This window comes from Rhinopithecus bieti, unplaced genomic scaffold, assembly GCF_001698545.2.
Source record: "Rhinopithecus bieti isolate Rb0 unplaced genomic scaffold, ASM169854v2 scaffold_73797, whole genome shotgun sequence".
NCBI lineage: Eukaryota > Metazoa > Chordata > Mammalia > Primates > Cercopithecidae > Rhinopithecus > Rhinopithecus bieti.
In genome coordinates this window covers 431,451-453,386 of record NW_016827514.1, presented here as the reverse complement: position 1 = coordinate 453,386, position 21,936 = coordinate 431,451, and the positions used below count along the sequence as shown (strand labels likewise).

General features: G+C 40.2%; 1 protein-coding gene across 1 annotated transcript in view; it reads right to left on the bottom strand.

The window, feature by feature from the left end:
- LOC108523301 (Down syndrome cell adhesion molecule) overlaps nucleotides 1-21,936 on the bottom strand; it is a 337,477-nt gene that overhangs the window by 47,805 nt on the left and 267,736 nt on the right. The window contains exons 20-21 of the mRNA XM_017863826.1: nucleotides 8,000-8,153; nucleotides 998-1,115 (exon numbers count right to left, since the gene is read on the bottom strand). Coding sequence (XP_017719315.1) covers nucleotides 998-1,115; nucleotides 8,000-8,153 — 272 coding nt within the window. The remainder of the gene's footprint in view (nucleotides 1-997; nucleotides 1,116-7,999; nucleotides 8,154-21,936) is intronic.

Below are 21,936 nucleotides of genomic sequence, written 5' to 3'. Positions count from 1 at the left end.
TTTTAGATTCACTGAAAGTCACAATTATTCATGATTTTGGCATGAAAAATGACATGTGATATCTCAAGAGGGTGATGAGTTTACCCCAGTATAAAAAGAACTGCGTGGCCATCATAACCACTGCTCCGGTGGCAGACTGTCCAGTCCTCTGGGGTCATTCCCACAATAGGCAGAATGCCGGCTTGACCTTGGGAGCTACATATTTCATTTGGATGAACCGACTTTAAATGCATGAGAAAAGTGGTCACTAAACCAAGCCATTATTATTTCTACAGTTTGGTCACTACACCAAGCCATTATTTCTATAGTTTATGCCTTCTAAGTGCTTTTGCTTGAAAATAGGCTTTCTTCTGAATCCATTATATCATATTTCTATGCGCATAAATGAATTTTCAACCCTTTACTTATATCCTAATTTCTTCTCCCGAATAGAGATAAAGCACTTTAAAAAGTTATATGGACAGACCACATCTCACTCACTCTCCCCCTCTTTCTTGGCTCCTATTATTTTAATAATTACTATTGAGTATGGAGAACCAGATTTTAAATTAGCAAAGTCTTAATGTACTCCATTTCTTCAAGTCCTTTCTCAGGGTATTTGAGTTATGGTTAGTTTGCTATCTTTAAAGAAGAAGAGATAGGTGTTAAGTCACACAATAACCTTGGGTACATTCATCTCAGTTACATGGACAATTTATCTGAGAGGGTACAGCAAACGTCCACAATAATTGAGTTGGTTCGACTATTTTCCTTGCAAGCATTCTCTCATGAATTAAAAGGCTCTGAATTAACAGAGGGTTGATACAATAAATCAGACCCTTTCAGTGCTAAAGCCAAGATTTCTTCCCTGCCCTCATCTCAGAAGAATTGGTAGGTTTCCTTGAGTTTTCACTAATATAAATAAACACAAAATTAGGAGACCACTAGACCCAACCTAAGTATGTCAGATGTAATCTCTTAGAGTTTCACTGAAGGCATACATTGGGTTACTGGTTACCTGTCTTTCATCCATTTGACCGCAGGAGAAGGGTCCCCAACAGCCTTACAAGGCAAGACAATGTCTTTCATCCATGGAGTAGTCACTGTCCCACTGAAGGTCAGGATTCGCGCAGGAGCTGAGGAATCAAACGAAGTGGAAGCCTGATTACTCCACAGACGCGTCTACACAGAGGTCAACGTGACCTACTCAATAAGGGCAATACCCAAAAATGGATGTGAAGCCAATTCACATTACAACTGTCCACACTACTCCCTGGTACCTGGGTTATGAGGAACTGTCATTGTAAGAACACACAACTAGCAGAAAATTCCCATTGTAGCATTTTTTTCTTTTATTGACTAAACATGAGGAGTCCAAATTAAATAGCTGGGGCTTCATAGGCCAAGCAGCTCCAAGCTGTGTTTTCTATGAGCCCAATTATTTATCAAAGCACTTTATGAAGCAATTTATCTCAACACAAAAACTGTTCATTAAAATATACTTTTAATATCAGAGAAAGTAGACAATACAAAACACAAAAGCCCCAAAGACGGGAAGGAGTAAAACTGGAACAAGTTCTACTTATCAATTTCCCGACTGTGTTATAGCAACTTGATCTCTAGGACACACATTAAGGAGAATGAACATTTTCAGAGTGGCCTCTCTCGAAGAACAACCGTTTGCTTGGGACAGTGATTCAGATGCCCAAACAGGAGCATCTGCCAGGGGCATCTGGTGTTGGCATGGCCCCAAGGTAGCAGGAAGTCCCAGGAGACAAGGAAAAAAGCTCATGGTGAACTTGCCTTGAAGTCCAGTGTGGCCAGCAATGAGAGGTTCTAGTACTACCTCCATCAGTGAGTCACAAAAGCTGACAGGCACGCCACACGCAAGTCTTCTAGAGGAAAACAATCTGCTCAGTCTGTGTCCTACATCGGGACATTACTTTCTGGGGCATAAACAGGAGCCAGGGGCTTCTCCTGTCCTTTGTTTTAGCCAGTATGTTTCAGACACTGTCATGGAGCTGGGGACATAGAGGAAACAGGTGCCCCTATGGGAGCTCACCCTCAATAGATGCACAGACCGAAAACCACAGGTGGAAGGTGGTCTTGATCTGATTCAGAGCCCATAAAAATGGGACCGAGGTGAGATCCCTGCACCATTTCTGGGTTGAGGGTTTGCACTGGCAAAGGAAGGTGAGAGGGCTCCCTCAGGGAAGCTCTAGAATCCCAGGAAGGGCAGAGTACCCAGAACCAAGTCATTATGCAGCCATCTTAGTATAGAATACCCACATTAGCCAAGAGGATCTACCAGATCAAATCATACATTTATGCTTCTGGGCACTGTGGGCAACAGTAGAGAGAAAAAGGAAATGCCAGAGGGCTTAGAAGCTAGACCTTGTTTTTTGTTGCAGCAAAACCAATGTTTCAAGCAGTTTCCGCAGACTGAGATGAAGTATTCTAAGGCAGGGCTCATTTCATCAGTCATTGACATTGCTGATTTTGCATCATGATAACAAAATGGTCCTGATTAGGCAGCATCAGATTTCCCGCACTGGTAGCTTTTGGCATTTTCTTTTTCGCACTCTTCAGACAGTTCTTTAGAGAGTGGAGAATGTCCTCAGCAGTAAAAGGGGGGTGGCTAGAGAAATTCAGCTAGAGTTATGGGCTTTCTGGCTTTTTAACAGTCAGCCACTTTAAGAAATATGTTTTACATCAAATTCCAGAAGCTACACATGCATGGAGATGTTTGTGTGAGTGCAAACAAAGTTGCCTGAATAAAGACTTCACTATATGTGATGCATTATGATGTTTTCTACCTTTTCTTAACCCTAGTTTAGTCTAGTCTAGTTGATTTGACTCTGTTCCATTCTATTCCATTGTTGTTCTTTAACATTCTGGGCATAACCCCTCAAATTAACTCCAGGACTTACGAATGCTTTTCCATTAGCAATTTTAAAAATACAAGCTAGAGCTACTTCATCTTCAAGCCCAACAACCTCCAATGCTATAGCTCAATGCCCATTTTAGACAGTTGAAATTTAAAGGGTCTCTAGCCAGAAATGTCATGACTGGGCAACTCAACACACTAGACCTGGGGCAGCCAAGAGAATCCTCTAAATCTTTGTTTAAAATGCAGGTTCCCACCATGGCCTTGTGGATTCAGCAGCTCTTTCGTGTGCTTGGGGCATCTGCCTTTTGACAAGTATCCCAGGTGATTCTGATGAGAAACTGAATCCCTTTGCAACCTGGTGTCCCCTCTGATTCGGGTCCTGTTTGTTCACAGCCATGGGGCCAGATTCTCTGTGCCTCGTTCGTGTCCTGGACCCCTTCCTAGGAGGGGCTTCCCCCAGGACCAGTGCCATGGCCCCGTTCTGCCACTCCCTCCATAAAAGCAGTGGTCCTCCTCTTCTTCAATCTATATCTGAATTTTGGACTCTGTTACCTGTCGCTAGACTGCTGCTGGTCTGCCTTGACTTCCAAACAAGTGCAGAATAACCTGTCTCAATCTCCTCTGCTGTGGACATCCCCACCCCTCTAGGATGGGCCTTTCAGCCTTAATGGTTTGCCAGTGTCTGGGCTTCTGTGTGGGGGCTGCCCAATTGATTATCTGCTCCATCCTGAGGCACTCCCTAGCTTATCCCCTTTCCAGAAAACCTACATACAGCAACCCTAACCCTGAGTCAACCTCCCTTAAGCATGAAAAGTTGAACCTTTCTGCAAAAAATCCATGCAAAAGAGTACTTGGAGATTGACCACCATTTAGGATCACCAACCTCAGCTGAACTGTCAGTACTCCCTGCCAGTCTTACTGTTTCTTTAGTAAATGTCCTCCCCGTTCCCTGCAATGATGGCTTCCTACTGTCCCTCCTCTTCTCACACTTCTGGGCTTCCCTCCACCATCCCCAAGTTGCCTAATGCTTCAGGGACACCATCCAGGAATCCTGCATTTCCAGTCACCAAATCTGTGAACCTACTGGCATTTCCTCCTCTAAACCTCAGTGCTGTGGTCATGGGCTCTTTCTTATGTATTGTCGATTTCTCCTTTCTCCCTCTCTACTGGGATCTTCCCATTACCACACAAACACGCTCTGATGGCAGGCCTCCCGAAAAAACAATGAACCCAGAGCCTTTCCTTGAATGAGACCCTCCCACACCTCCAAGCTTCTTCTCTTGGTTGTCACTTCTTCCAGGTGATGTGTGTTGAAGGAATGTTCTGCCCAGTCAGCCTGCCCCTCACCTCCTACCCACTTTCTCACCTGACTCAGGCTCATTTCTGCATGCCCCTCCACACTCACTAACACCGCTCACAGAAAGGTCACCACGGTCCTCCACATGGCCAAACTGAGGGGCATTTTTGCCTGGTTTCACCTGACTTTCCAGCAGCAGCAGCCTCAGCTGACCGCTCCCTCCTTTTGCAAGCATTTGTTTTGAATCTGCAGCCTAACACGTCCTGGCTCCCCTGCCTCTCTGGCTTTTCCCCTTTTCCTTTGCCTGCTCCCACTCCCTTTGAGAGGCCATCCTGTACCTTCATCTCTCTTCCATCTCTCAGCCAATCTCATTCCTATCCCAGGTGTAAGGGATACCCAGATGCTGACTCCCTGTATTTCTTCCTCCTTCCAGATGTCTCTCGAGAGCCAGGACACACCTCAGTGCATAGACGCCTCTGAGTGAATGGCTCTTCGTCACCTTGGAACCCCCCCAAATGCCCGTGCCTCCTCTCACTGGCTTCAAAATCCACTTCTTCCATGGTCTTCTTCATCAATAAATCATGCCTCCACTTATGCTAACCCACATGAGAATTTGGGTTTTCATTCTTGCTATCTCCTTCTCCATCCTCCTCCATTTCTGCCACTGAGTCTCCTCTGCTCTGTGTTCACAACACAGCCCAGGCCCCTCGGCTTCTCCTCTCAATCCTCTTTGCTACTCTGCTACTCCAAGCCTCACTGGGTGACCCCTTGGCCTCCTTGCTGGGCATCTGCTTTTCTCACCCTTCCCCCTCTGCAGTCCACTCAGGACAGAGAGATCAGGGTGATCTTTAAAAGCACACCCACCATTGACTGGGCGCAGTGGCTCACGTTTGTAATCCCAGTGCTTTGGGAGGCCAAGGCAGGCAGATCACGAGGTCAGGAGATCAGAACCATCCTGGCCAACATGGTGAAACCCCATCTCTACTAAAAAATAAAAAGCAAAAATTAGCTGGGCGTGATGGTACGTGCCTGTAGTCCAAGTTACTTGGGAGGCTGAGGCAGGAGAATCGCTTGAGCCTGGGAGGCAGAGGTTGCAGTGAGCCGAGATGGCACCACTTCACTCCAGCCTGGTGACAGAGCAAGACTCTGTCTAAAAAAACAAAACAAAACAAAACAAAAATCACACCTGCCATTAACTATAAGAAAGGCACCATTTAATTAGGATGTCTACAAAAAGGAAAACTAGGTGTGAGGTAAATGGCAACTCTGTATTCTATCATCACAATTTTTCTGTAAGTCTAAAACTGTTCTAAAAATAAGGTTTATCACACACACAGACACACACACATGCACATACACACACAAAGATCATGCGCCTCCTTTGCTTAAAACCCTACACTGTCTCCTTATCTCTCTTATGGGAAAATCTGAAATCCCTAACAGTGTTGAAAACCTAGCATGATCAGGCCCCTGCCTTCCTTCCCAGCATCTCTGGGACCACTGTTCCTTCCCCAGCCCCAGCAGGGTCCAGTGTCCTGGACTTCCCACCTGCTAAATCTTTCTCTGCAGAGCTTCTGACTGCTCACTTCTTCCCTCTTCACATAACTGCCTTTGCTTGTCCTCAGGGACCAAGTGTGTCTTCCACCTGACACTCCAGGTAAGGTCCTCTCACGCCATTTCTTTATAGCACTGACTGCAGTTTGTCTTTATGCATATACTTTTGTGATGCTTTGTTTACTAACTGTATTAATCTGTTCTCATGCTGCTAATAAAGGCATGCCTGAGACTGGGTAATTTATAAAGGAAAGAGGTTTAATGGACTCACAGTGCCACATGACTGGGGAGGCCTCACAATTATGGGAGAAGGCAAATGAGGAGCACAGGGCATGTCTTAGGTGGCGGCAGGCAAGAGAGCATGTGCACGGGAACTCCCCTTTACAAAACCATCAGATCTCATGAGACTTACTAACTGTCATGAGAACAGCACAGGAAAGACCCGCTCCCATGACTCAATTACCTCCCATCGGATCCCTCCCATGACACGTGGAAATTATGGGAGCTACAATCCAAGATGAGATTTGGGTGGGGACACAGCCAAACCATATCACTGACTGGTTCCCCACCAGACTGTAAGATCAAGGGAGTCAGGGAGTGAACACATCTCTTAGATCATCTTAAGAGACTCCTCTGGGCTCTCCAAACCCTGCTTTCTTTTCCCTAGTGGGTCCATCCCTTTATTCTAGACAATAGGATATTAGTAAAAATAACATATACACTTCCATATCTGGCTCATGAAAACTTCTCATCAAACCCTCCATACTCCTTTCTTCCCCCATCAATGTAGCTTTAAATGAGGAGAAATCCAGGGTTGCAAATCATAAGGTGGAAGAGGCCTGGATCCCTGAAACACCATGCGGAACAGGCCACCCAAGAGAGCCTTGACCAAAAATATCTCTGTTGGACTATATTATTACGTGAAGTCACTGAGATTTAGGGAACATTTGTTTCAGCAGTCAGCCTCCCTTGACCAAATCCTCTGTGTCCCCAGCACAGACCCTGACATGCAACAGACACCCAAAATGACTTATTAAATGACTAGAGGACACTGAATTTCCCCAGGCAAGACGTGCTTCTATGGTAATTTTCAACTCTTCCCCACTGAGTAAGTCATACCTCACTGCACTAGCCAGGCCTTTCTGACTGTGTTGAGAGACAGAACTTTGAAAGCACAAAGGAAAGGAAGAAATATTATTGCTAATTCTATGTGTTTTGTTGCAGTTTTTTGGTTTTTTTTTTTTGGTAAATCACACAGCTCAGTCCTTATGTCCAACATTTTCCTTGGTAATCATCATTTTCTCAATCTCAGGGAGTGGCTGGATATCATGACCAAAGAGTGTAATACAAAAAATAAGTCCCCCCAGTTTATTTCCCTTACCAACTTACTTATTTTCTATCTGCATTTGAGCTCAAAATGTGACACCCCTCTTTTTTCCCCTCACTGTTTTATTCTGCCTATTTCTTAACGATCTCATTGAAAAGCACATTATCAAGAGAATTCTTGGAGGTAAAATTGGAATCTTGGAATGTTTATTCTTCTCTTTCTGGCTCTCAGAGGACATATTAGTAATAAGTTGCCACTATTCTATAGCCCAAAATCAGGGGCAACTCCTGCTGGCCTGGAATTGTGTTGTAAGGAAATTGACTTATTATGAGTGCTAATTTAGGGGGTTCCTGGAAACACTGGATGGTGGTGACTACCAGAAGAGCAAGAATGCCCTGTGCCTGCATGTGCATTTTAAGGACCAGTCTAACAGAAAAATGTGAAGATATTATATTCACTTTAAGGAACTTTTTATTCTTTGGTGACTCCTACTTCCTGCTGTTACTTAAAGTCTTTGCTTATAGCATTTCTATCAACAGATAGTGAACGATTTTCAAATATTTTTAAGCTTGCGAATTCCATAGACTTTAAAATAGACATTTCTCATTAGGAAGTGTGATACCTGATTTTGGAGAAAGTAGAACATCCTTGGGAAAATGCCATGTAATGATTTTCAGCTACTCCAAGGGGTGAATGAGGTCTCCTTTCCTGATTTTCAGATACTTCTATTGTAAGGCCACTCATTCTCAGCTCTGTGTTTACCTCCATGGAATTCCTTTCCCATGGGACAGAAGCTCAGAGCTTGCTAGCCACCACCCTGTTTCTTGAGCTAAAATGTGATATTCTGGTTTATTTAATTTTTAGGGAAGTGTAAGTTTTATTTCAGGTAAAATGGAGACTTAAAAACAGTCAAGTTACAATAGGAAATGAGGTCCTTACTGCCACTGCCTACCTTTTGCTAATGGCTCGACTGTGATGATTTCACTGCTGTTGCCTCTTCCAGCTGACGTCACAGCCACCACCCAGACGCTGTACTGACGATTCCTACTCAGGTTGGGAATTCTGTAGGAAAACGAGTCGGGAGAGGCCTCAAACTCGCTGATCACCTGTGAAAGGAGACATAAGTGTTCCCACATTCAAAGAAGCATGTGGCAAAAATGGATTTCCCGAGGGAATGGTCATGAACATATTAAATATCATAACAAACAAAACTCACAACTCACTCCTCTCTAAAAGGCTGGCTTTGCAATATAAAACATAACTGATGAGTTTAACTGAGCCACCATCTACATTTTTGTCTGCAGCAGCTTTGATGGCCACCAATAAATAATTTATCCCTTTACATTACAGGCCACAGCACTTCTATATTTGGCTGAGATGGAGTAAGAAGAACCAGATTTACCCTCCTACCTGAGACAACTGAGGAACACACACCACATATAAAACAATGGTTCTAAAAGCATCGCACATCAGGCAATAAATGACAGTGATCTCTGAACAATGGGAAACAGATGAAGAAAACCCCACAATCACAGAGTTTTTGCATTTTTTAGGGCAGTGTGAATTTTATTTCTGATAAAATAGAGAGTTCTGCCTCCTCAACTCGGGAGCCTGGCAGCCTTTCCAAGCTGAGGAGGCAGAGCTGAGAGCCTGAAGGAAGCTAGAGTTCACAAGGAAGAGCACTGGAAAGAGAGCTACACACAAAGGACAAGCTCTGGAGATTGAAGAGGGTCCTACTTGGGTATTCAGCTGAGCAGATCCATGGATGTGTGTGAGGAAACTACCTGAGGCCAGGGAAAGAATCACCTGAAAGAACTGGAGGTCACGGTGCCTAACACTCACACAGGGCTGGGAGTAGTGGCTGTTCCCACCAGTTGGGTTGGAAAACATCAAGATTCATCACGCTTTTGGTATAGTGCATAAGGGTCTTACCACAAAGGGGAAATAATTAGCCCTAGACTGAATACCACTCTAGTCTTTCCTAATTATTCTTAAAAGCAAGACTTACAGAGAGCAAATTATTCCTAAGTAACTTAACTACATCCAAGAATAAAGGTCAAGAATATTTATAGAATTTATAGAAATTGAAACATCCAGTACTCCAAAAGGTAAAGTTCACAAAGTTTAACACCTAATAAAATATTTTCACATACAAACAGCCCAAATATCTGTCAACTGATGACTGGATAAACAGAATATGTCATAGCGATACCATGGAGTCCGTACTAGTCTGTTTTCACACTGCTGATAAAGACATACCCGAGACTAGTTGATTTATAAAGAAAAAGAGGTTTAATGGACTCATAGTTTCATGTGGCTGGGGAGGCCTCACAATCACAGCAGAAGGTGAAAGGCATGTCCTACATGGCGACAGGCAAGAAAGAATGAGGCCAAGCAAAAGGGGTTCCCCCTTGTAAACCTGAGACTTATTCACTACCACGAGAATGGTATAGAGGAAACTGCCCTCATAATTCAGTTATCTCCCACTGGGTCTCTCCCACAACACATGGGAATTATGGGAGCTATAATTAAAGATGAGATTTGGGTGGGGACATGGAGCCAAGCCATATCAGAGTGTTATGAGATAATAGAAAGGAATGAAGTACTGATAAATGCTATAACTTGGATAAATCTTGAAAACATTATGCTAAGTGAAAGGAGCCAATTACAAGAAACCACACATTTATGATTCCCTTCATTTAAAATGTTCAGAATAGGCAGATTGATGGCAACATAAATTAGATTACTGGTTGTCAGGGGCAGGGTAGGGGAAGGGGAAAATTGGGAATGACGGCTAATGGGTGTGGATTTTCTTTTCAGGGTGATGAAAATGTTCTAAAATTAGATAGTGGTAAGGGTTGCATAACTCTGTGAATATACGAAGAGCCATTGAATTGTTGAATTTAAAAGTGATTGACATCTCAATAAAGCTGTCATAAAAATTTCCAGGAAAACATAATTCATAAAGAAGAAATCAATCAATCAATCAAAATTCACCATAATTGGCACAGACATTAGATTTATGCAAACAAGGGCAATAAAGTAGTTATAATTGTATTATAGCTGTATTATAACTGCATATGTTCAAAAATTTAAGTAGATATGATACAAAAAGACCTAAGTTAAACTTGAAACGACAACGCATGAGATAAAAAATACATCGAACTTGATTAGCAGCAGAGTAGATATTGCAGAAAAAATGATTAGTGAACTTAAAGATGTGAAAGGAAAATAAGTCTTGGGTTCCCCAAATCACTAAGCTAAAGGGAAAAGTCAAGCTGGGAACTGCTTAGGGCCAACCTGCCTCCCATTCTATTCAGTCATCCCTCTGCTCACTGAGATAAATGCATATCTGATTGCCTCCTTTGGAAGGCTAATCAGAAACTCAAAAGAATGTAAGCATTTCTCTCTCATCTACCTAGGACCTAGAAGCCCCCTCCCCACTTTGAGTTGTCCTGCCTTTGCTTCAAGTTGTCCTGCCTTTTCAGATGGAACCAATGTTAAAAAATTGATTGATGTCTCATGTCTTGCTAAAATGTATAAAACCAAGCTGTGCTCGGACCACCTTGGGCACATATTGCCAGGACCTCTTAAGGCTGTGTCATGGGCATGCATCCTTACTTTGGCAAAATAGACTTCCTAAATTGACTGAGACCTGTCTCAGATATTTGAGGTTCACAAAGACATATTAATAAATGATACATAGAAAACAGAATAAAAAAGTTAACAGGGCATTAGTGAGCTATGGAAGAATATCAGGATGCTTAACATACATGCAGTGGAGTCACTAAACAAAGCGAGAGAGAAGGGACCAAAAAAAGGTTGTAAAAAATTGTGGTTGAAAAATTTCCAAATTTGATGAAAACTGTAGCCCATAGAGCCAAGATACTCAGTGAATTCTAGCCACAAGAATATTAAAAAAAAAAAAAAAAAAAAAAAAAAAAAAAAAAAAACTATACCCAGGAGCATCATAATTAAACTACTCAAGAGTTTTAGTTTCCATGCTAGAGAGAAAATCTTAAAAGCAGCCAGAGAAAGTTCCTGTTATATAAAGGGGAACAAAGATAAGCATGGCAGCCAATTTCATTTGAAAAACAATCGAGGTAAGAAGACAGTGGAATGATTTCTTTCAAGTACTAAAAGAAAAAAATCAACCTAGAATTCTATATTCGACAAATATATTTCAAAATGAAATTGAATAAAGACTTTTTTTCAGATACATAAGAAGCTGAAAGAATTAATCACCAGTAGACCCACATTACAAGAAATGTTAAAGAAAATCCTTCCAGCAGAAGGAAAATAATACCAGATAGATAGAGACATAAATGTACACAAATAAGTAGAAAAAAGAGGTAATTATATAGATAAATATATATGATCTTTCTTATTTAAATATTATTAAAATATGGTTGATAGTTAAAAACAGTACCAATGTAATGTGGGCATATAACATAAATAAAAGTAAAATGTTTAACAATAGCACAAAGGTTGGGAGGAAAAAATGGAAGTATATAATTGTAAGTTTTTTACACTATATGCAAAGTGTGTAATACCACTTGAAAGTACACTATGATGTTAAAAGTATATGCTGTGAATCCTAAGGAAACTGCTGAAATTACAAAATATAGCATAAAATAAAGCTAATGAACTAATAAGATAAATAAAATGGAATTACAAAAATCCAAAGGAGTCAGAAAAAGAGTGACAAGGGCAACAAGTAGCACAACAACAGCAGCACTCAAATAGTACTACCACGAATTTAAGCACAAACATATTAATAATAATTTTAAGTGCAAATGATATAAATATATTAAAGGCAAAGATTGTCAGACCTGATAGAAAAGCAATATCCAACTATATGCTGCTTACAAGAAACGTGCTTGAAATATAAAACACAAACAGGTTAAAAATAAAGGAACGGAAGTGATATCCTATGGTAACACTAACCGAAAGAAATACGGAGTGGCTATAGTAATATGAGATAAAATAGATTTAAGAGCAAAGGATATTACCAGTAAGAAAGAGAGAAATTTCATAATGATAACAGGGGTCAGTTCATCAAGAGAACATAAAAATTCTAAACATTTATTCACCTAATATTCACCTATTATTCAAAGATATGAAGCTTGATTATTAGGTGGAAAAATGTTTAGGATTTATTATTACATGAAACAAAACTAATGGAACTTCAAGGAGACATAGACCTAGATAGGTCAGAATTGTTCCTTAAAAAGCCATGTGGAGTAGGTAGAGCTGGATCCATTTTATAGATCAGGAAACTGAGGTTCAGAGAAAGCAAGTGACTCACTGATGTCACAAGGCCAGACAAGTGGAGAACAATGGCTCCAGCTCAGGGCCTCTAGTCCCAAGTCTGGTGCTATTTCCTCACACTTTGTGCTGTCAATTATAAGTGACCAAAACAAGAAGGGCTTACTTTTACCCTTGCTAGCTTTTCAATAAACCTTACATGCCTCCGCAGGCTGCATAAGTTACAATACCAGCTATGCAATTAAACAGGGGATTTAAATCTTCACTGTATCTCTTAATTGTCATACAATCTCATGCTTCCTCAACAAAACATAATGTCAGATAATTACTTATTGTCCAAATTTTAATTTGTGGGTACACAGTGTCAGATGATTTGGAGAGACTCTTGCATGGATTCCTTAGACACATGCCTATAATCTAGCATGCATATGCATGTGTATGCACTCATTTACACCTCACCTCCACCCTCCTCCCACTACAACACTCCAGTCACGTCTTAGAGTATTATGGGAAAATTAATTCCTCTAGGAGTTCAGAGGGAATTTGGCCTGTTCCCTGATAAACCACAGAGACAATCCTGAGACTGTACGCACTTGCACTGTATGATTCTCCAAGGCTATGTCCTTGCCAAATTAATTTTACAAAGCTTAATGGTGTGCAAATTATAACCATTGCTCTACTGGACATTAAGCATCAGGAAAGCATTAAGATATATTTATAAAATAAAGATCTTTTTCTATATAGACAACATAGCTTTTAGTTGAAACTCCATACTTATCCTGTTGACAAAGTAAAATTTGTTCTTGATTACCTCCAAAACACACATTTTAATTTGTGCCTGTAACATAATGCATGGCTAAAATCAATAAAATATGGTTTCTTATGCAACAAGATTTGTTTCATCATTTATATAGAAGACTAATCAAGAATTGAAGTAAAAAAGGTATATTAATAGAAACTTCCTTCATTTCTCTGTAGGTTAGGGTGAAAAAGAATAAAGTCAAGCTGTTAGTGGCTCCTATTGGTTATCTGGGCAAGTTAGTTGCACTGATGTCACCACCCTTTGATGCCACTGTGTATTCCTCTGAGGACTGCCATAATTAGGCACCATTTTCCTGGTCTTAGTAGCAGGGCAAGCAGAAAATTGGTAACTGAACAATTTAAGCCATCAGAGTTGATTTATTTTTCTTTGGAATATATGTAACTGGATATTAAAGTTGACTCTTCCTGTTCTCTGGAAGTTTTAGAAATAATCTTAAAGTGTGAGAATGCTCCTAAAGATGCCAGTACCTTCTTTCCTAACAAGAGCTGTGAGGCCACATGGGCAGAACTTGCTGGTTCTGATGTTTTGCCAATCACCCATTTCCAGGCTCCAAAAGAGGCTGGGGCAGGAATAGCATTTTCTATTGAGAGGTCTGTGAGCATTCCCTCTTATGGGTGGAAGAGGGCTTCAAGCTCTAGGGAATCTCTTGGAGAACTTGGAGTCTGAAGGACACAGAGCTTGGTAAGTGAGTCACACCTGAGAAGGCTAGTGGCAAGCCACAGTGGCACAGGTTAGCCCTGCTCACAACAGGAGAGGAGGCTGGGCCAGACTGGCCACGCCTCCTAGAGTGAAGTGGGGTAAGGATGCCTACTGGTGGACCCTAGAGGACAGAGCAAGCCTGGATGTCTTGAGAGAGAGACCCATAGGCATGAGATGCCTCCAACAGAGGATGCAGTGTAAATTATATAGTATTTATTGTAAACAGAATCCTTAGCTATGGATGGTGTGTAACTCAATCATTGTTAACCATTTTAAGAGGAGGTAGGAGAAAAAAGGAAAAAAAAAGAGCAAAATGGGAAGAAAATAACCAGAAGTTCTCTCAGTGTAGTGGAGCCAATCTAGTTGATTAAATCCTTTTCTTAATACTCAGCCAAAACGCTTATTCTGAGAAGAAGCGATGATAAATATCGTGCCCTTATTTTATATTTTTTAAAACAAATATATGAAGTTTCTATTTATTTTTTATGCATTCCCTCCATATTTCCCTCCATATTTTAGTAAGTTAGGATAGCATGGGCTATATTTACATTTCATTAATTTTCTTTTTATTGGATACCAGATTTTCCAACACAACAATCCAATAGTGTGTAAACTGACTTGCTACTTTCTACATGCATATTTTATTATGTAGCACTCTCTTCCAAATACAGAGAATGTTTAATGAGAAGGGATCACTTTGATTTCCAGATTTCTCCTGATATATCAGCTGGGTTACTATTTCAGAGACTCTGAATCTTTTTTGTTTTTAAAGGAACAAAGCAAAGCTTCATCATCAAGGATGACAGATAAACACTATGGTATAAAGAAGGGCAAACTCAAAATGGAATTTCTTAGGGTTAAATGAACCAAATGTGGCAAAAGGAGAAATCTGTGGGGAAGCAACAAAGACACTTTTCTTAATATTTAATTATTTCCTTTTCTTCAGGTAGACTTTGAACTCTCCAATCTCATCTTCTTTAGAGTTAAGACAGACGTGTCAGTCATCCTAGATTTTATTATGCCTAAAGTATGAATTAATTTTGAGTAGACTACAATAACTGTGTTAACCATTTGTTTGAAGAGAAGATGTAAGAGTTCCTTTGTGACCCATGGAAATACAAACAGCCAACATTATGCAGGTGTGGCCAGGCATGGACTTGAGAGATCCCATCCCCCATGGCCTTGAACCAGAATGCCAGGGATTCTGTTCCACAGCTTATTTTTAATCCTGCTCTGTCTATGCCCAGCTTGAGGAAGTGGATGGGACATTTGTGGACTGGGGTTGCCAATTATTCTGCATCTGTCATAAATTCCTGTTGGCCAGCTGAGAAAAAAGCCTGTTATTTCTCATCTAAAATATGTTTAAACATGTAGGCTCTATCCAAGTTGAGAAGCAACCTAACATTTATTATTAATTAATCACATCTCAATTGAAATGGCCCTAAGTGGCTGCCAAGTTACTGATTTCTTGGTCCACCAGATAATGTGGTGGCATGAGAACAGGGCTGTCTCTGGCTCAGCGGTCCCCAGCATTTTTGGCATCAGGGACAGGTTTCAAGGAAGACAGTTTTTTTTCACAGATGGATGGACATGGTAGGATGGGATGGTCTTGGGATGAAATTGTTCCACCTCAGATCATCAGGCATTAGTTGGATTCCCATAAGAAGCATGCAATATAGGTCCTAGTACTAGTCTGTGGCCCAGGGGTTGGGGAATCCTGCTCTATTGACGTCTTGTAACAGGGGCAATCCACAGTGTTCCCAGGGAAAGGTTTGGGTATTTGGTCTGAGGACACACACATAAAATGTAAAATATGCATGTTGCTTATGTAATGAACCATCTCAAATACTGTTCTTACAGTGGGCTGATCATGGTATTTACCATGGGAGGTGGTGGTGGGGTCCAGGCAGATACCACTGGATTGAAAGTATGAAGGTCTGTGGATGAGGGATGATGGCAAGAGTTAGAGGACCCCATAGGCCAGACATAGAAACTTGCTGGACTATAGTTCTCTCCTTTGGGCTGTGGGAAGAAAATCTAGGCAAAAGTTCTTAGCTTCATACCTCGTAATAGGAAGGGCTTGTAAATAATTACTGGACTTTAATTTATGGTCATTCACTGAGTTCAGTTGCAGTGTGTAGACTATAAGGTAAGTTCCCGCCCCCAAGGAGTAAGAAATGTTCACAGCAAACAGAAGATTAAAATGAGGTACTGTAGAAGTCTGACCAATTTCTACTAAAATTTAGATATAAACTCATTTGAATCTTTCTAAAACCAACCCTGTCATAGTTGAAGACATGGATGAATATTTAAAAGATGCATGAAAAATAAATGGAAACTTCATATATTTGTTTTAAAAAATATTTATAGCAAGGGTTTACAAGACTTCTGACATGTTTGCCTCCCCAAAGCCATATCCAGAGTGGAAAATACAGTTAATGGGATAACTCTTGTGACACATAAGCCAGATTGTTCACATTTCAAGCGTTTTGTCTTTGTGTGTTTTTGCTTTAGGTCTGCTGGGTAGAGTCGCGGGTTCCTAAGGAACTAAACGTGCACAGTTTACCCTTGCAGTCAAAGGAGTGTATGGGTTGTGAGAAGGTTAGTTTCCTCCAAGAGCTTCAGGGTCAACCCACGGAAAGACTGGGAACAGTGTTTTCTAGACCTATCTTCATTCCACAATTATTTTTGCCTTGTGGTGTCGATGTGATATTTTTCTTTTCATGTGTAAGATGCTTTTCACCAGTATGTAAGATACAATAAGCCACAGTGAGGCGCTTTAAACACTCTTTGGTCATGTCTATAAAACTAGATGCTTACCCAGGAATTGCCAAATTCATTTCCAAACCCCTCACATTATTTAGCTCATAGCTGCACCTGTCAGACCCTGCACAGCCTTCTCTGGTCCTCTCAATCAGCGGCTAAGTCTGCCCTTTGTCTTTCATAGTCTTTGCCTTTATTCCACTGTGGGTTATGGTCTTGCATGTGCTTACTGCATCTACCTGGGGGTCAGGCTCCCTGACCCACCTTTCTACTCCCTCTACTGACCCATCCCCCTACTCACTCTGCAGGGACCCTGGTTCAGACCATTGCTTAGAGTTGGGACTCAATGACCAGTAACTGGAATAGACTGAAGAAATTCTTGTTGTATTAGGTGAATTTAGTAATGACCTAGAAATGATTTCAGTACAATAGAAAATAATGAGTATAAAATGACTACAGAGCCATAGGCTGTTCATGTCAAATTCTTCAGCCTGTCTGATATAAAAGGAATTCTACTTTTAAAATTTCAATTAGCTTTTAATGAAAACTAATTCTATCAAGGAAATGCAATGTTTTAAAAGCTCTGATAGCTAATTATTAACATGCAATTAAAAAAATTTGAAGGCTGTGATTTCACAGATAGAATGTTCACAGCAGTGAAATAAAAACTCCCCCCAAGGCAATAAACAAAATTGATAGCTCTTTTACTTATAGGGTAAGGCACTTTCAGAATGCTTAACATCTTTCTGTTTAGTGGCAGAGAAATGGCCTGGATTCCATTAAGAATAAGCAGTTCACTGGATTAAGATTTTTAAAAATCTTACGTATAATATATTTTGATCTAATTTCCATTTTATTTCACAGTTTCCATCTATAAAAGAAGATGTCATGGCAGAAAGATCTTCCTAAAGGCACAGGTTGAGGGGCCAACATTGGTAGAAATGGGATAACAGCCAGGCAATTCTGATCGCTTCCTCTGCCTTTTACTGAGATTACTATAGATACCATTATATGTATGACCATATATATATATATATAACTATATACATAGACTATTGGCTACTTTTAAAAAGCCTTTCAAATATAAAATATTTTATTTTTTGGCCTTCTAAATATAAAAGTTATTGCTATAATGTTTTGCAACTATATTAAAGTTGTTATCCAGAGAAAACATGAGAAAAACTAGTTTCTTGATATAATTGTTTAGAATTAGAAGCACCACCCAATTAGCCCGACTGGCATTACAGATACTTATGTTAACAGGCTCTTTCCAACCAATACAATCTCCCTTTGCTACAATTTTGCCTCATACCCTTTTCGTTGTCATACCACCTGCCACGAAAATTATCTGTCTGTCAAAGGTGCATTATTAATTTAACTTGATTGCTGTCACCTATTCAACAATTCTGTACAAAAATACTAGTTTGTTATCATATAGTTTCTCACATACGAAAGAAGTTAATGAGAAACACAATTCTTAGTAATAAAAATAATAGATGTAGAATTTACAATATTGAAAAAATAGCTGTTTCCACTAGTGTTAACTGAAAAATGACTTAAAACCAATTTATTTCCTTAAATCATACAATATGTCTGTGTCGGGCCAAGTCAAAAAGGTGAGATGTTTTCAGAGCTGGAATCTTCCAAAAGCTCCAAAATCTGATTGATAAAAAGGGCATTTTAGCAAAACTTTGGAGACAGTAAAAAGATCAGAGGTTAAGAGAGGGATGGGATGAATAGGTGGAGCACAGAGGGCCTTTAGGGAAGTGAAACTTCTGCATGATGCTATAATGGTGGATCCATGTAATCGAACATTTGTCCAAACCTATAGTACGTACTACCCCAAGAGTAAGTCTTATGTAAACTATGAACACTGGCTAATAATGATGTGTCAACGTAGGTTCCACCATTGTTACAAATGTACCACTTTGTTGGGGGATGTTGATAGTGGAGGAGGCTGTGCAGTAGGGGCAGGGGTATTTGGAAAATCTCTGTACCTTCTTCTCAATTTTTCCGTGAACCTAAAACTGCTTAAACAAAGTCAAGTTTTTTAAAGAGCATTTTAGCCTGTGGATAATCAGAAAGCTCTACGCAGCAATGGGGAAGTACATTCAGGGTGACATACACTAAGCTACCTAGTCTGAATGAATGCTACCTCAAAGTCAGAATGCTTAGTGACAGGCTATCTGACAAATCGGGCAGGCAGTCTTCTGAGACTGAGCTTCAAAAGAGATTTCCAGGGCCTCTTTCCATATGAAAATTTTAGTGGAATATATGCTTATGTTTTCCTTTGCTCTATAAATTACATGATTGGGCTCAGAATTTTAAAGGCCAAGATTTCTACCTTGAGTATAGGCCATCTGCATTTTACCAGTTATAGCAATTGAGTGGCTTTACATAACGCCTAGTAGACCAATGACCACTGAGAACAATATGAGGAGAAAACTGAAATACAGCTTCAACAGAAAGATTGAGTAGTTACTGGCTAGGTCACTGTGTGATATGGGTTGGCTGTGTCCCCTCCCAAATCTCATCTTGAATTGTAGTTCTCATAATCCCCATGTGCTGTGGGAGGGATCCAGTGAGAGGTAACTGAATCATGGGGGTGGTTACCCTCATGCCATTCTTGTGATAGTGAGTGAGTTCTCATGAGACCTGGCTTTATAAGGGGCATTTCCCCCCTTCATTCTGCACTTCCTCTTGCTGCTGCCATGTGAAGAAGGACATGTTTGCTTCCCCTTCCACCATGATTGTAAGTTTCTTGAGGCCTCCTCAGCCATGCTGAACTATGAGTCAATTAAACTTCTTTCCAAGTCACTCAATCCTGAGTATGTCTTTATTAGCAGTGTGAGAACAGGCTAATACGCTGTGAATAGGATAACAGGGAAAAAAGACCACTATTAAAGGATAAACTTATGAAAAACAACATAGACTTCCCTTCCACTTTCTTAAAGAACGGATGTCAAACAAATAGGCAAAAATTGCTGCACAAAACACTAAGAGAAGATTTAGAAACATATTCCATATCTACTGAGATAATCATGTAGTTTTTGTCTTTACTTCTGTTTATGTGATGAATCACATTGATTGCATATGTTGAACCAACCTTGCATCTTGGGAATAAAGCCTACTTGATCAAGGTGGATAAGTGTATTAGCCCATTTTCATACTGCTATGAAGAAGTATCAGAGACTGTGTAATTTATTAAGAAAAAGAAGTTTAATGGACTCACAGTTCCCCATGGCTGGGGAGGCTTTATAATCATGGCAGAAGGCGAAGGAGGAGTAAAGGCATGTCTTACATGGTGGCAGACAAGAGAGCATGTGCAGGGGAACTGCTCTTTATAAAACCATCAGAACTCATGAGACTTATTCACTATCATGAGAACAGCACAGGAAAATCCGCCCCCATGATTCAATTACCACTGGTCTTTCCCATGACACATGGAGAAAATGTGAGCTACAATTCAAGAAGAGATTTGAGTGGGGACACAGCCAAACCATATCAATAAGCTTTTTGACGTACTGCTGGATTCAGTTTTTCAGTATTTTGTTGAGGATTTTTGCACTGATGTTCACCAAGGATATTCACCTGAAGTTTTCTTTTTTGTCGTATCTCTGCCAGATTTGGGTATCAGGATGATGCTGGCCTCATAAAATGAGTTAGGGAGGAGTCCCCCCATCCTCAATTTTTTTGGAATAGTTTCAATAGGAATGGTACCAGCTCTTCTTTGTACATCTGGTGCCACGAATCCACCTAGCCCTGGACTTTTTTGGTTTGGTAGGGTACTTATTCCTGCCTCAATTTCAGAATTCATTATTGGTCTGTTCAGGGATTCAATTTCTTCCTATTTCAGCCTTGGAAAAGTGTATGTGTCCAGGAATTTATCCATTTCTTCTAGATTTTCTAGTTTATGTGCATAGAGGTGTTCATAACATTCTCTGATGGTTGTTTGTATTTCTGTGGGGCCAATGGTAATATCCCCCTTATTTATTCTGATTGTACTTGTTTGAATCTTCTCACTTTTCTTCCTTATTAGCCTAGCTAGTGGTCTATCTATTTTATTATTATTTTTTTTTTCAAAAAACAAGTTCCTGGATTTGTTGATCCTTTAAATGGTTTTTCATGTCTCTATCTCTTTCAGTTCAGCTCTGATTTTGGTTATTTCTTATCTTTTGCTAGCTTTGGGATTTGTTTGTTCTTGGTTCTCTAGTTCTTTTAGTTGTGATGTTAGGTTGTTAACTTGAGACCTTTCTAACTTTTTGACATGGGCATTTAGTGCTATAAATTTCTCTCTTAACACCGCTTTAGCAGTGTCTCAGAGATTCTGGTACATTGTATCCTTGTTCTTATTAGTTTCAAAGAACTTCTTGATTTCTGTCTTAATGTCATTATTAATCCCCAAAGTCATTCAGGAGCAGGTCACTCAATTTCCATGTAATTTGTAGAGTTTTAAGTGAATTTCTTAGTCTTGATTTTGAATTTGATTGTGCTGTGGTCTGAGAGACTGTTCTGACTTGAGTTCTTTGGCATTTGCTGAGGAGTGTTTTACTTCTGATTAATAGGGTCAATTTTACAGTAAGTGCCATGTAGCAATGAGAAGAACGCATATTCTGTTGTTTAGGGGTGGAGAGTTCTGTAGATATCTTCCAGATCCATTTGAGTTCTGTAGATATTTATCAGATCCATCTAATTCAGGACCTGAGCTCAAGTCCTGAATATCTTCGTTAATTTCTTGTCTCAATGATCTGTCTAATATTGTCAGTGGGGTGTTAAAGTCTCCCACTGTTACTGGGTGGGAGTCTAAGCCTCTTTGATGGTCTCTAAGAACTTGCTTTATGAATCTGAGTGCTCCTGTGTTGGGTGTATATATATTTAGGACAGCTAAATTCTTCTTGAATTGAACCCTTTATCATTACATAAAATATAGGATTATGTACATTTAGGACAGTTAGATCTTTGTCTTTTTTGTTCTTTGTTGGTTGAAAGTCTGTTTTGTCAGCCAACAGACACATGAAAAAATGCTCATCATCACTCGCCATCAGAGAAATGCAAATCAAAACCACAATGAGATACCATCTCACACCAGTTAGAATGGCAATCATTAAAAAATCAGGAAACAACAGGTGTTGGAGAGGATGTGGAGAAATAGGAACACTTTTACACTGTTGGTGGGATTGTAAACTAGTTCAACCATTATGGAAAACAGTATGGCAATTCCTCAAGGATCTAGAACTAGATGTACCATATGACCCAGCCATCCCACTACTGGGTATATACCCAAAGGATTATAAATTATTCTACTACAAAGACACATGCACACGTATGTTTATTGT